The 15514-nt window shown below is 39.2% G+C and overlaps 2 protein-coding genes across 5 annotated transcripts in view; one reads left to right on the top strand and one right to left on the bottom strand.

Annotated features, from left to right (window-relative positions):
- Positions 1-36: 36 nt before the first annotated feature.
- SPC25 (SPC25 component of NDC80 kinetochore complex) lies at positions 37-4864 on the top strand. 2 transcript variants are annotated; one of them, XM_064718125.1, is made up of 7 exons: positions 37-107; positions 376-544; positions 632-697; positions 1461-1607; positions 1757-1861; positions 2168-2266; positions 3208-4864. In XM_064718125.1, exons 2-7 carry the CDS (start codon positions 391-393, stop codon positions 3339-3341), a joined length of 705 nt encoding a protein of 234 aa, XP_064574195.1. In that variant the 5' UTR covers positions 37-107; positions 376-390; the 3' UTR covers positions 3342-4864. The 2 variants fall into 2 exon arrangements, with proteins under 2 accessions (XP_064574195.1, XP_064574196.1); XM_064718126.1 differs by lacking the exon at positions 37-107 and adding an exon at positions 147-268 and having other exon boundaries at positions 3208-3486.
- Positions 4865-9394: 4530 nt separating this feature from the next.
- The window catches only part of CERS6 (ceramide synthase 6), a 112968-nt gene continuing 106848 nt past the window's right edge, over positions 9395-15514 (bottom strand). For all 3 annotated transcript variants that reach the window (XM_064718031.1, XM_064718030.1, XM_064718029.1), the window contains one exon: positions 9395-15218. In XM_064718031.1, coding sequence (XP_064574101.1) covers positions 15057-15218 — 162 coding nt within the window. In that variant the 3' untranslated portion in view covers positions 9395-15056. The remainder of the gene's footprint in view (positions 15219-15514) is intronic.

Raw genomic sequence — 15514 nt, forward strand, 5'->3', positions numbered from 1 at the left:
CCGCAGCAACGGCCGGCGGGCCCAGGGCTCAGCCAATCAGCGGCGCGCTTGCTGCGGGACGGGCGGGAGCGGCCGTTGGCGGCGGGAAGCGGCGCGGCGCGGACGCGGTGGGTGCGGGCCGGGAATGGGGCCGGGGCCGGGGCCGGCGGGCGGCGAGGGGGCGGCGGGGGAACCTCCCCTGGCGCGGGAGCCGAGCGTCGGGACAGTGCGAGGGAAACGCGGCTCCCACTGAGCTGATGGTGACAACAAAAACAACTTCCGCCGAGAGGTTTGAACAACAAGGCGGGGCGGTAGAAGCAGCCCGGAGCGTTCGCGCTGTGTTAGCCGTGCTGCCATTGCCCCCCGTGCCCTGACGCCGCGCCTGTTCCCGCACAGGTCTGGTACAGCGCTATGGGGAATGCACCGGCGGAAGATGAAGTAACACTCCTTGAAAGAGATATGAAAGAGTTTTGGAACCAGTTTAAATTCAGTTATGGTACTGAACAGAACAATCAGACTTCAGCGCTGAGAGATTTGTGCACGGAGACTTTAGAAGCTCTTGCAGGTACAAAGGCCCTTGCTCCTGTTAACTCTGCTTTTTGCAAGTTGTCATCAAACTTCTTCAGATAACTGAAGTAACTTTCCCTTACAGAGAAATGGTCCAAGAAGCTGAAAGAAGAGGATGTGATGATTGACAAAATTCACGAGTATAACAATGGTACAGTTATTTCTTATGCCCAACCTTTATAAAATTAACTGAATATAGCTGGATAGTATGTTTAACTTCACGTTTGAAAAGGCAAGTAATAACATAAGAATGAAGACAGAATTAAACCCAAACATAATGGGTTGGTTACAACATAAATTAAAATGTAAATTTCAAGTCAAAAGCAATTTGTTGAAAAACTTCCTTGATGATGCAAAAATATGTTCTCTGCATAAAGCATAAGTATTTAAAACAGTAGTGTCAGAATTTTTGACTGCAGTAGGAAAATTAAATTAAACTGCTTAGTAAAGCTAAGTATTGTGAAGTTATTTATGTCTTTTCCATATTAGTAAGAGAATACTGTCAGCTCATCAGTCTAGGGTTAACTTGGCTGAGTTTTGTAAACTTCAGAATATCAGGTAAAATGATTGCAACTCTCACATCAGTCAATGTTTCCATTCTTGGCTTTCTGTCATTACCTGTGGGCAGGAGTCACCGTCTTCATGCTTTGAATATGTATGTAGTGCTGGCACCAGAAGCAAATTTAATCTCATTAAAGTATCTGAGCAGCTCCATACTTTGTAGCTTCTCTTAGGAATAACTTTCACTTTAAGTTTCCATTTGGTATAGTTAAGCTAACTTCTCTCTGCAGCTATGGTAGCATGCATTCTACTGTGTCTTATTAATATAAATAATGTCAAACTACTTAAGTTTTAAATAGCAGAGACATAACTTAATCAACTGTATATGTTCATATTTTCTTGCCTCCTTTCAGAGATTCTCCAGCAGAGCAAATACATAGCAGAAAAGGAAGAGCAGTTGACAGAAATAAGATCAGAGCTAAATCAAGAACAAGAGCAGCAGAAGAACTTGATGGACAGCATTGAAGAGCTTAAACAAGAGTTGATGAAGAAAATGGAAAGTAAGTAAAAAAAGGATAATAAGTAAATTTTCATAATTGAAGGAGGGGTTGTTTTTAACACTTGCTCTTTGTGGCTTTTCTGCTGTTCTAGATGGTTTTTTATGTGCTTGTTTTGCCTTTGATACTTATGATGGACTTTTAAATTCTAGTAAAATCTTCTAAAAATAAAGCTGCCAAGGAGAAACTGGAACAAGTGAGCAAGATTAAAACATTGTTTAAAGAGCATCTTGCGTTGGAGATGCGTAGAATCCCAGGTAGGTTTCTGTAGCTTCCACAGTTTCTGTGTGCACTGATACAATGTGGTTCATGTGGGATTGTGCAGTGAAGAGCACAAAGTTTTCACACTTGATCAGTTGGATTAGCCCAGCTACTACATTTGTCCCTCAAATAGCAAAATATGTTAAAACGCATTTGTCTTGCAAGGAGGCCAGAGTTGCTTAATTTGTCAGTGTTCTAGGAATATTAATTGAAACTAATTTTGTATTGTGAGTTTTAATCATCATTGTGACTCTGCAGCAGAGGTTAATGGTGTTAATTACTTCTGTTTGTGTTTATTTTAGATGAGCAATTACAGTTTATATTCAGGCACATTGACCACAAAGATCCTGATAAGCCCTACGTGTGTACCCTTTCCATAAATGAACAAGGGGACTATGAAGGTATGTGAATTTGAATACTTTAATTAGAGCACTGAATCTGACACCTCTATTTGAAAAAGGCAGAGGAAAGTGCAGCTTAATTGGGATCTTTTATCTTCCAATTCCTGAATGGAAAAATCTTGAACTGGTAATATTGTTTCTTTAATTATGTTTGTCTTGTTAATTTACATGAAAATAGGACTGCTTATATTCACTGGCCTCCATTTGTGGAGATGCTGTTTACTTTGTATCAAGCAAAGCAAGAGAAGGACCACAGACAGAGATGAAAATGCTTCGTTTGTAGTTTGTTTCTGCTTCAGTTTCTGCTTGTGTATGCTGACAGGTTTATTTCAACTTGTTTCAGAAGCCTAGAGGCAGAAAAAGGGTGACATAGGTGAAAGAATAAAACTTGAAATCCAGCATTCCCCTTCTGTAAGGGCGCAGCCTTTTGGATCTCAAAGCTGGTTTGGCTATATGGCTCTTGCTTATGGAATTTGAGTCCTAGATAGCTTCTAGACAAATGCTACTGGGGCTCTGCCATGCCTCTGGGTATGAACTGAACAGATTTCTGGTTTTACTAATTCAGACCTAAACTGTTGAAGTCAAAAGTCTATCATATGCTGGGCTACATCAGTTTATAATCTGCTTGCCTGCAGAGCAACATCATGGCTTAGGAGTGTGTTTCAGTTTTTGAGTAGGCTATGGATTCCTGGGAATTGCTGTAACAACTCAGGCAGGAGCACAGCACTGAGTGGGAGGTCAGGAAATCAAAATACCTGTTAAGTTCTTTGAGGCTTTCTCTTTGCCGAAACAAAATGAGGCTTCTCCAAAATAATGCAGGTGGAAATGAAAACATAAAAAGATAACAAATTGCATTAGTATTTCATAGGTGCAGAAAAACAATGGTATGGATTTATTCTTTTATTAGTAGTCTAATCTTTTACAAATTTGTGTCATTCTAGTGAATTCCTGTACTCCTCCTCTGGACTGTATTGCAGAGTTACAGCTTAAACTGAGAGAAACTAACAATTTTTCTGCATTTGTTGCCAACATCAGAAAAGCTTTCACTGCTTTATCATATAAACAGTCTGCATGAAACTGGTTTGTACCTCTCTTTCTGGATGTAGAGCACTCTTACCCCCTTCCTGTTGGTGAAATGGTGTATTTATCAATGTTTGATTCCTAATTTCTAAATAAAGATCATGAAAGTGATATTTTAGTCTACTGTTATCTGGACACATTTTGAATCATTCATTGAACATTGGTATCACCAACTACTGCCTTAACTGAATGTCTGGACATGTAAATTTTGATCCATTACATGCATTAATGGTGCAATGGTTTGTATTTAGCTGCCCCGAGGAGATAATCAAAATAAAGTAGCTTCTGTAGCTTGTGTATCTTTTCCAAAAGCATGGATGTCTCTGTCAGATTTCTGTGTAGTTGAAATAGGCCTGAAACCTATTAAAAAAAACCAGTTTGCTGAAGCTGAACACTTGTTTCAGTTACTTGTGTCATAGGTCATTGTCCTGATTTTTACCGTAACTTGTACTCTACAGTGTTAGCATTTATATTCATGCATCTAAATATTTTTCTTCTGGTCTGCTAAACTTTGTCATTGGAAACCTTTTGACATGGCAAAGCCTGAAGTATAATGTATTAAAGTATGAAATATAGTGGTGACAGATAAATCATGTGTGCATTTTTCATCTTATTAAGAAGACTATTACTACCACAATGCTTAGCTTTGATTGAAAATATTCTTTTTCTATCCTGTAAACTGTTATCATTTTTACAGAAATATTTAAAAGGACTGTTGCAACAAGAAGGAAAATGCTTCATTTGATAATATACCATAGTTGAAATAAAGACTTGACTAGGTTCAGTCCTAGAAGTTCTAGTGCATCAAAAACTAATATGTATGACCTAGTAATTTAGGCATGTTTAAATGTGGTGATCAGATCTGATCTGATCTGATCAGATATTCTTAGTACAGTTGGGAATATTTCCCAGTCATATGTGAACTGTATTTTAAATAATTTGGTTTGTCTGAACTTAACCATATGGCTTGATGGGTACACCACAGACTACACACTCATCTTCTAGGATCACAACAAAAAAAGTAAAAGACATAATCTTCCATTTCTTCTTCTCTATAGGGCATAATTTGCTGTTTTCTATGTAGTGCATCATTTTCCTTGGTGTGCCCTATTGATTTTTTTCTTGTGTTACAGCCAGTTATACACAAAGAACAGTAAGAAAGGTAAAGGTGCCAATTGATTACACTGCAATTTTGGAACAGAATAGCAGCAGAGAATTACTAAGCATTACTGTAGTGACATCTCCAATAAAACAAATCTTCAGTTTCTGCTTTGTGTCCTCTCTCAGGACAAACCCTGTGTCCTCTCTGAGAATTCTGTAACTGCAATGGCACACAAAGACAAGGGATGGGAGCCTGACTTCAGGGTCTCATTGTTCATTAGTGGATTTGCTTCCTTTTCAATCAGATTAACAAGATTTAAATTGCAGGTACTTCTCAGGAAGTATGCTCTGTTTGTGCTGTACTGTCTTCTCTACTGTGTCAATAAACTGCATTTATTCAGTGCCTTGAAATTGTGTAAATTAGTTTTGTCATTGTAATACCTTAACATTGCTGTGAACTCACTTGTGATTTGTAACCTTTTAAAAGGCTTGTGGAGCTTGACATAACAAAGATATGCACGCATAAATCAGTCCCACAGGCACAGTAAGAGTACATATTTCAACTGTGTGAATAAGCTATACTAAATGATTGTGGTATTAGTCCTACCTTTTGGAAAGCAATAGTTGCAATTCAGTTGTATGAGGCATTACTGCTAAAACAGGATTGTATGCCTGAAGGGTTGGGAGGAACGGCTCTGATTGCCAGACAGTGGCACTCCATTCTTTTTATCCATATTATCCCTAATTACTTTGACAGCTCTATACACAGAGAGCCCTTTAGAGTCTTGAGCTTATTTATAAGTTGTTGTAGCAGAAGCAGAGGCAATGAAGCCTGATGTCCTATAGATCTGTGGGTTTGTCCTTGAACAGTGCCATTCTCTTCACTGTGGTATTCAGCTCTTCTTTACAACCACTCCTGAGTTATGCTATTTGGCTCCTGCTTTGCTGCTGCTGAAGCTGCAGGACACCAGTTGCACCCTGCCTATTCTTTGTCCAGTGCACTGATCTGTGGTTCTCCTCTGTACCTGACTGCTGACTTTAAGTACATTATAAGGACAGGGATAACTGCCACACAGTCTTTTCAAATTTAGACTAATTGAGCAACACGTTCAGAAGTTGCTGGGGAGACTGACAGAAGCTAAAAATAGTGTTTAGTCATGCAAGCGTGTGGTGGTTTTTCATATGACGTTTTTATGGATATACATAAGTAGTTATGCACTGAAATGATTAATTAAAATAAGATACAATTAGCTTCAGTGTGATTTTCTTCCTCTTCAGTCACAGCATGTTGAACAATGCAAATTGCTACTGACTCACCTGTTTTGTGACTGATGGATAACTCTCTATGTGGAAACATGCTCTTTGACTGACTTGCACTAGCTACTGCATCATGGGCTCAATTCTTCATTATCCATTATCTTCTACACCACAGCTTCAGCTGGAATAACTGGCTGGACAAAGAAATAGGTCTGTTAGAATACCAGCTGTGTATCACTATTTTGATTTAGAAACATGCTACATTTCATACTGATGGCAATTGCAATTACCGTAAAGGAAATCGGGCTTTTAAGAGAAGACTGCATACATTAACCTTTTGGCTAAGTGAGGAATGGGTTGAAGTGATAGGTGACCTCATGGGTGGTTTACTAGCTAAGTTACAGCACAATACATTAATGTAAATGCTTACCTCACAGGCAAACAACTAATACTTCCCATGCAAAGCTAATGAGAGAGTTTTGCTTGTGTAACTCCATGTATGACACAACTTTATAATGGAAAGACAATGCAGCAAAGTGGTAGTTTTATTTTTTTAGTATTGTATCAGCATGACTTACTGGCCTGTATTTTCCTGCACTTATTGCAAAGGCAGATAAGCCATCTGATAAACTCATGTTTCTAAAGGAAAGAGGAAAATCCTCTTCTGGCATGCAATTCTCAATGCTGTCAACTGCAACTCTGCAGCAATTACCCATCTTTTTTAGGCTCCAGCCTTCTCTAAGGTTAGTCCACAATTCTGAGTCTGCTTGGGACTGTAGTACACTTGGGATCACCTTTACTAAATGTTGTGCTAATGGCATCCCATTGAATCAAAATATGAAATCCACACTCAATGTGAATGCAATTTACACAAGAAAAATAGTTTACTGTTCCCAACTGCTCCTGCTGTTTCCCTTTGCTGTTAGCAACCCATTCTTCTTCTCCCAGATAATACAGTTAGCAGTCTATAATAGTTACCTGTCAAATCTTACAGAGGAGTTCTTCTATGCAAAACAGCTGCTTTGTTTGTGCTGGATGCTTGGACAAGTTGCAAGAGTAGTGCAGACCATCACAGCTTAACTATACATAAATTCAATAGTTCACATGCTCCTTAACAAAAAGCCTTAGAAAAAATGAGATTCAGTTAGTAGGAAATTGGTATTAAAGTGGAACAGTTATTAAAAAAAATCATGTGAAAAGGCTGTTTCTAGTCTGGACAGCAGTCCTGGCTGTTATTTACATCCACCCAGTCCAGGTGGTGCCACAGCTTGGGTCATCGCTTCCTCAACATTGCTGAAGGACCAAATGTTGGACCTGTAAGTGAGCTAGACTATTTACATGCAAATTCCTTCTGGAACTGAAATCTGATTACACTGTCCCATAAAGTAACAGCTATGGGCAGTGATCTCACTTGGGAGACAGATCCATGAGAAACCACATGTAAAAATGAGAACTAAATGCTTTGGATGAATTAAGTTTAAATTAAGCCTAAATGAGGGACTAAACAAAAGTAACTATGAGATAGCAAGCCTTTCTAGTAGGAAGCAGCTCCTTCAAAGGCACCTTATAACAGTAATTATAATTACCATTACTGTGAATTAAAAAGGTGTGGTTATCTTCATCATAGGCTCAGAAATAGGACATAAAATTGCTAGTTAGATTAATGTGAGAAAGCTGACGCAAGTTTAATTAAGGAAGGATCACATTTCATCTTTGGGTTTCAGGACTTTTTTTGTGAGGGGAGATTGCAAAAAGTTGATGTAAATATGCAAGAAATGTGGCAGTTGTGCAGGGACTTTGCTTGGTTGTTCTGGAAAACTGAGAAATAACCTGCACAGTATTTTTTAGGGAGAGCACCTTACACTTTGAAATGTTTAAAAAGCATAAAAAACCTCACTCATTGTAGTGTTTTTCAGATGTATATGAAAGAGCAATAATTTAGGAATGTAAATATATGTTGCCAGCCAGTAGCTTAAGAGTACATTACCTTTTCATCTGATCAGTGAACTATAGCAGTAACATTACAAGTAGGTCATGTTACTCTTAAAAAACCCTCAATACTCAACTTCTAATACTTACTTTTATATTACACTTTCCAGTTACTAAAAGCTAACAGTTCTGTGTCACATGTAAACAATTACCTTTGAAAGTCAGAACCTCAGGAACACGTCATTGTTACACACAACTCTGCATTTAAGAAACCCCTCCACAAGAATCATCATTGGTTTGGCAGACTCGGGGCTGGAGAAGGTGGATATAAAACACAAATTGGCATCTTGTTCTGTGAAACCCACTTAAGCAGGTTACTGGCTGACAAGAGTAGACAGTGTAAAATCTGTCCAGGGGCAGGACTAGCTGCAGCAGAATGGATCACCAAAAAGACCAAAAACCCCAGCACAATTTAGGGAAACAAGAACCCTCCACCCACACTAGCAGAGCTGGGACTAACTTCCCTCCACATAGGCTCCCAGCCTCTGTCCATCACAGCATCATGAGCTACTGAGTCATGCAGAAATTTGCTCATCTGGGACAGCTACACATTTGGATTCCCTTCACTCACCTTCTAAATCTACAGGAAATTGTGTCACTGCCTTCTAACTCTCCTGAAGCAGCCGTCCTCCTGCTGTCCTCGGAGAGCCTTTCCTGTGCAAAGGGTCCTTTGCAGACTTAGAGCCAGAGCACAAAGCTCTTGCTCTGTGTGACGTTATCCTGAGCTGTGCTCTGCACACACTGCCTCTCCCTTGTGCAGCAAAGTTGAGGAGCAGATGTGGCATAGGGAGCAAAAGACATTAGACATACCGCTGGACAATATTCCACATAAGTAAATCTCTTCATAAATACCTTCAATAAACATGAATTGAAATGTCAATAAACATGAATTGAAATGCTATATTAAATGTAACACAAGAGCCTCTATATATTATCACAGAGCCATATTAACAACTACAATTGCTAAAGGTTTACAGTTCTTTAACACAATGCACACCCCATTTGCAAAAAGGCTTACTTCTCTTCCAGTGTAAAACTTCAACTGATGTGTGAAGATCCCTACATGACTTGATACTTGTGTTATGAGAACTGTTGCCTAAATTTCTTTGTGCTGAAGTTACCAGAATTTTTTCAGGTATCCCATTTCTAAGTACTTCCTCATCATCTTTTAATGCTGCAGCAGAGCCTGCCTGATAATGGTGGTTTGTAGGCTTTATTTTGTGAGCTGCAGATTTTCCTTTGGAGAGCCACTCCTAAGAGTGGCTCTTTTTTCTCACTTCCACAAGAGGCTAGTAGGGGGTGCTTTGCTGAGTGACAGTTTCTCCTTAAAAGAAAACTGAATGTGTATTTCTAAAGAAACTCTGCTCACTAAAAAAAGACAGCTTTTCCAAAGTGGGCTCAGTTGGACATTCAGGAGTTATTACCATGCAAAATTTTTATGTTTAAATCCTAGAAAATTATCCTTTTTTTGGTAATGAAAATATTTTAGTTTGTATTGAGAGAACTTGATCTTCCAACACTTCCTGTTACAAACAGTTTCATACAAGAAATAACATAAAGTACTACAGTGATCAATACAGCAAAGACACATTTGGATCTGTCCAAAGAGTGTTGGAGTCTACAGTGTGGGTAACAATCCTTGAGCTAAAACAAAGGAAAACATTGTCTGCATCTCATAGAAAAAAATAAGAAAACAAAATCTACATTTCTAATACTTATGTTTATTATGAAACTGTCTCCAAATTAAAATAGCCCACAATACTGGTTGGTTCCAGAGATTTTATGAGGAATAATTTTTCTCTGTTTTAGAAAAAACCCCAAACCCAGTCAAATAAAAGACAAAATAACCTCCAAAGTTCCACACAATAGCTATACATGAAAGGACTTCTAGCTAGTGCATCACTGTATCCAGAACAGTGGAGTTCCTACACATCACCACATTTCTGAGAGAGTTGCTCAAGCACAGAATTGTCATGAAAACACAGGTGAAAATGTGTCATCTGCCTCCCCTTGACTTGCAGCAGTCAACACGCACAGTATGGTATGAGAGCTTGTGTAAACAAGAACAGCAAAAAGCTGAAGCTCAGCAGAAGCCAGAAAATGTGTTTTGTTGCACCCATTTTAAGTCATGTAAGACAGTATTTTTTGCCTTTTGTCTGACACATGTGATCATTGACGTGACTCCAAAACATCCTTTCATGGTATTTCTTCCAGTTTTTTAACTGAAAGCAATTTCAAAGATTGAGAAGTCTGTAGAGACACACTAAAACACTGTGTTTTCATTGCAACTACAATCAGAAATCTTTACAGTGTAAAAGCTGTACATGTACACCACCTTTCCAAACCTCCACTAGAGCTTTTTAAAAGAAAAGGGGAAAAAAGAATAATGTTGTCTTACTGAAGTTCCCATTAGGTCCCTGTTTCAAATCAAAACAAGTAATACAAACTGGTTTTGCTTCATGGTTTAAAGGCAACTGTAGTTTGCAGAACACTGAAGTTAGGCCTAAGAGGGTCTACATTACAAGAAGGGTAAAAAGTTTTTAATACTCCTCTCCCACAAATGTCACAGGAAGTAGACAATAGGAGACATACAAAAATGAGTTGTAGCAAAGAGATTAAGAAAATACCAAAGCATCAGCTGTATAAAACCAATGGTAGCCCATATTTCTCTGAGATACAGAAGGCTGTGGCAATGAGAAAATGAATGAAATGGGCATTAGGCTTCCCACCGAGCACTCTGTGTAAGACAGGGAGCGCCTCAATCACCCAGCAGTGGCGTGTGCTGCAGGGTCACGGCTCTCACCCTCGTGTCCTGTTCACAACCATGAAGTGATTTTCACCTGAATCAGATACAGATTTAAGACAAGAATCACTTCACTGTAAGCAAAGCTTTAGTGCATGTACTTGGTCTCAGAAAAAGCATTTGGCGTTGGCAATCAGATGGTCACAGAATGGTCACAGGCTGAGGCAGGAGATATGAAGCTGTGACACCTGTACCAATTCTGCTGGAATCATTAAATAAATAACAGATAGAAAAAACTACAAAAGGGCAACAAGGAAACAGCATGGGGCACTTTGGTATTTTAAAACTAGCACTACTTAACATTGATCAAGACCCAAAGGACTCCAATGTCCACCCATATTGTTTGATCAGGTATTTTTACCATTTTCTGCAATGTTGTTCTTTATGAAAAACAACCAAATAAAACCACCAACCCACCATGTATTTTTCTTTTGATACAAAATATGCCAATATGGGAAACACCACACAAAGGGTAACCTGAATCTTATTTTACTGTAATCTGGGCTCTGTCTAGGAGAGAAGACAAATTCTTACTATCTAGTAATAAACTCTAATTTCCTCATTTTTCTACTTTGACATCTCCACCACTGTGTCATGTACTGTACCATAAACAAGGACCATAGAACTCAAAGACAGATAAGTTATAGAGTACAAACTCTCATTTCTAGAATTACTAAATTACAATTCTACAAAACGTGTGAATATACAGAACCTTTCAAGGTCTCACATTTACCATAAACCATGCGAATAATTTCAGTCAATCTTCTAAAATATGTGCAATCAACCTCTAAATACTCTATGACCTCCAAATGCACCTTGCAAAGCTCTTAATCAGAAAAGCAATCAAATTCAAATGAAAAAGGAAATAATTGCATGGCATTTTCTCTGCAGAGTGGAAGATGAAGCCAGTTTTCACACCCATTAGTTGAAACAATGAATTAAAGCACACTGCCATGTCTGATCACTAAATCACTTGGTCCTTCCCACTCGAGACAGAAAAAAGTGTGAATTCATAATTTTTAAAATAAACCTCTAGCTTGAAAGATCATTGTTTAGCAAAGGTTGGTGAAGTTCTTAAGGCTTCCTCTTACCCTATTCCCCCACATGTGTCATTTGAATCTCTCTTACCTCACTTATTTTCCAGACATATCTGTATGAAGTTTATACTAACTGCTAAGAACAGAATCCAAAAGGCCAGGATGATAGGGGCTATGTCATTGGGTGTTAGCTGAACCAAGGTAACTGCATACATGCTTCAGCATTTCACAGATGCAACTGAATTTAAACCTCAAGGGAAGAGTTTCAATCCCAGATGCACCATTTAACAGTGGGGATCAAGGGACCTTGGCAGGCTTGAGAGGGAGGCCGATGGAAACCTCATGAAGTTCAAGCAAGCCAAGTGCAAAGTCCTACTCCTGGCTTGTGGCAATCGCAGGCACTCCTACAGGCTGGGTGGAGAAGTGATTGAGAACAACCCTGTGGAAAGACTTGGGAGTGATGGTTGGTGAAAAACTCAACGTGAGCCATGAGGGTGCACTCACAGCCCAGAAAGCCAAATGGATCCTGGGCTGCATCCAGAGGAGTGAGGGCAGCAGGGCAGGGGAGGGGATTCTGTCCCTCTGCTCTTGTGAGACCCCACCCAGAGTACTGCAGCCAGCTCTGGTGTCCCCAACATAAGGAGGACATAGAACTGTTGGAGCATGTCCAGAGAAGGGCTATGAAGTTGATAAGAGGACTGGAGCAAAAAGGAGAAAATTTTAGATTAGCTATTAGAAAAAAATTCTTTACTTCAGGGCTGGTAAAATACTGAACAGCTTGCCCAGGGAAGCTGTGGATGCCCCAACCCTGGCACTGTTCAAGGCAGGTTTTATAAAATCTTGAGCAACCGGGCCTAGGGTGAAGTGCCCCTGCTTATGGCAGGGGGGTTGGGACTAGATGATCTTCAAGGTCCCCTCTAACCCTTAACATTCTATGACTCTGTGATACCCTAACAGCATATGTAGTGATGGTAAATCATCTCAAGGCTTGTAGCCTTGACTCTACATCTGAATGAACATTACGGAGCATTGCTGAAGAGGACCAACAGGGACTAAAGGCCTCTGGCACAGGGATTGTTGCTGGAGACTGCTCTATACCCTGCATCACCAACATTGCAGCATGTGGTCTATGTTGTGCATGTTGACAGTTCAGAGCAACATTCTGTTCTCATGTGAGACAAAATATTTTGCCAGAATGCCATTTTTGTAACCATCTTTGCAGAAGGGAAATGGTTCAGTGGAGGCAGTAATGAACACCACAGAATTAAACTGATATTCTCCATTACCATTTTAGCAGGTCAGATTTCAAAAATCATAATCCTAATTTAATTGATACCAGGATGGTTTTATTTTAAAATCCTGGAATTGTCTTTTCAGTAATTACTACACAGCTGCAAACACCATAGATAGGATACTTTCCATTGCAATCAGCATATTTTCACATGTATAACCTGCCCTGCAGAAAACTGTATGAAATCAAATGCACAGGAGACATGAAAAAATTCAGAGGCAGAGAAACTTTCTGGGGAGAAGGAGATTTAAGTAAGGCTCCCTTGCTCCTTCAGATATACTCATGGGCATTTAAGCTCTGCAGCTGCTGGATTACAAAGTTATCTGGGTTTTTCAAAAGATGCTCTGTGGGTAGTAGAACTGACAGATCTTTTGTGATTTACACTTTCTGAGTTTTCTTACCTTTATTATTTACTAAGTTGAGGTACTATTTCCATTCATGCCATTCCAATCTTGCTTTTAGCACACCTCCTTTTTCCTAACACACAGGAGTTTCTATGGATAATAAAAGTTTTAGAAGTTTTCAAGAGTGACCAGTAGAATAGGACAAATCTCTTTCTTAAAAAGAAAGAAGTGACAACACAACTTTCTTCAATGAAGTCTATATAAAACAGCATCTTTAAACATGTTTTATGGCATCAGAAACCATCTATATTTTACTATTTGCATAGGTGGAAGGAATCAGAAATGACCTCATGGCTCAGGTTTCCAGCTGAACACAGCACTCCAATCCCTTTGTATATAGAAGACACACTTGAGATTTTTTTTCCCTTCCTTTATTTTTTTAACTTTTATGTGTGTGTGTGTACGTCAGTCTTTGGTCTATAAGCACATTGGTTCTGTGTGCACACACAATACTGTTGAACAGTAGGTTGCATAGAGTCTGTTACCCAAGAACCCTGCCTACTTTTGGCACTGCTGTCACAAATCACAGAAGAGTGTCCTGCAAGAGCTGTATGATCCTTAGCATCCTACATTACACTAAACTTTGATCTAGAGACTGGAAGAAGTATGCATATAATGTTTGAAAAGATGTTTACTTAGGGTGTTATTATGTCTTCTTTGGGACACTATTTGTAAATCTTGGATAAAAAAGAATGCAAAATTATTTTACAAACGCCCCCTAATTTTATTTGTAGAGGTGATGAAATACTGCTGAGCATTCAAAGGTTGCTGTGAATTATGCTGAGTGAATTTTGCTCAAGTTCTCACATATGTAAAATAAAATAATGTAAATAAACTAATTTTAGAAATGTATGACATTCTGTCTTCCCTCTCTTCACCCTGCCAAGGAAGTAGCAATAATTTTGAGAACAATACCTAGACTGAGCTGAGTCCGAGGAAGAAATGAACTTTTCATCTGCTGTTTTTTTCATTACACCCCTGTTCTCAATCAGGTGAATGTGCAAGAACAATTTCAGGAGTTAAGTCTGGATTCAGAATGGTGCATTTGAAGAAACACCTTTTTACATGGAATCTCTGCAAAAAGCTAAAATCTGTAGAGGTCAAAAATTGAAAGGCCAAAAAAAAAGGTAATAACAAATTTATCCAAAGTGCTGACAAACAATGCTTTTGGGTATTTGCACAACAAATCAAGTCTACTTCTAATGCAATTAACCACCAAATTGAATTTTAAATTATGCTAAAATAATATCCCACAATTATCACTTTCCCCCCCCCCAATTATGTTGGAAGAACAGTAACTGTGATTTGATAGGCAATTTCAAAGCCAGTACTTTAAAACACAAAGATAGCAAAAATATCTGAAGCAGATCTAAAACCTATAAAGCTATGTTCTATCTTACTGTAAGTAACAAATCAAGCAACTATTACTTATAGCAGATTCAGCAAAACCAACAGGGATGGACAGAAGAGATCTGAGCATGATGCTCTCCGTTACCGAGAATCCAAGACACAAAGTTTGAGAATGGATATTCCCTTTTGTCCAGAAGTTCCCAAAAGAATAAAAAATAAATAATATTTCAGACAGTACAAGTGAAAATACTGCTCCCATTGTGTCAGTTACATACACATACAGCATGCCTACGTATACAGAATGGTGTGCTGTCTTCATTCACAAACAGGAAATATGGCAGTGCGCTATCAGAATGCTTTGATACTCCTAATTTTTTTCTGATGCTGAAATACATGAATAAACTGCATTCACGACTTATAATTTACTTCCAGTAGCAAACAGTTCGTTCGGTTCGTGTCTCATGATTGAACTGAAGGATTAATGCTCCTCTGAGGAAGTGGCACCAGTGAGATAGCCATTTGTCCCGTTGGCGCCGCTGGTGCCGTTGGTGGCGACCGTGCTGTGCGGGCCCTTGGAGCGAGGTACTGTTTCCTCCTCATCTGAGCTTGACTCAACGTCACTTCGGGCATCCTTTGCTACCTGCACAATGTGGAAAAGAAGTGGGCAGTAGGTGACTGTAAGGAAACAACTCAGCTCTTTGGTTCAAGAGAATCAGAGAATTCACACATTTTTTCAATTTGAGTTTTGAAGGCGATTTCAACTCTGGCACACTTCTCTGCCTGTGCCTGCCTGCACTCACTTCAAACACAGATATCTGCACATAAATATGCCATGTGCAAAGGCAGGCTGAGAACTCAGCACCGGTGCACTGAAGGCAGTATGGCCAAGTACTCAAGGCAAAGGGTTTTGTACAGACCAAAGCAAACAACAATCCA

Source organism: Zonotrichia leucophrys, chromosome 7 (assembly GCF_028769735.1).
Source record: "Zonotrichia leucophrys gambelii isolate GWCS_2022_RI chromosome 7, RI_Zleu_2.0, whole genome shotgun sequence".
NCBI lineage: Eukaryota > Metazoa > Chordata > Aves > Passeriformes > Passerellidae > Zonotrichia > Zonotrichia leucophrys.

What these genes read in the sequence shown, in the direction of transcription:
- SPC25 (XM_064718125.1), top strand. Translation starts at nt 391, where the DNA reads ATGGGGAATGCACCGGCGGAAGATGAAGTAACACTCCTTGAAAGAGAT. An exon ending in GACTTTAGAAGCTCTTGCAG is followed by an intron (nt 545 to 631) that starts GTACAAAGGCCC and finishes TTTCCCTTACAG; the next exon opens with AGAAATGGTCCAAGAAGCTG. An exon ending in GGAGATGCGTAGAATCCCAG is followed by an intron (nt 1,862 to 2,167) that starts GTAGGTTTCTGT and finishes TGTTTATTTTAG; the next exon opens with ATGAGCAATTACAGTTTATA.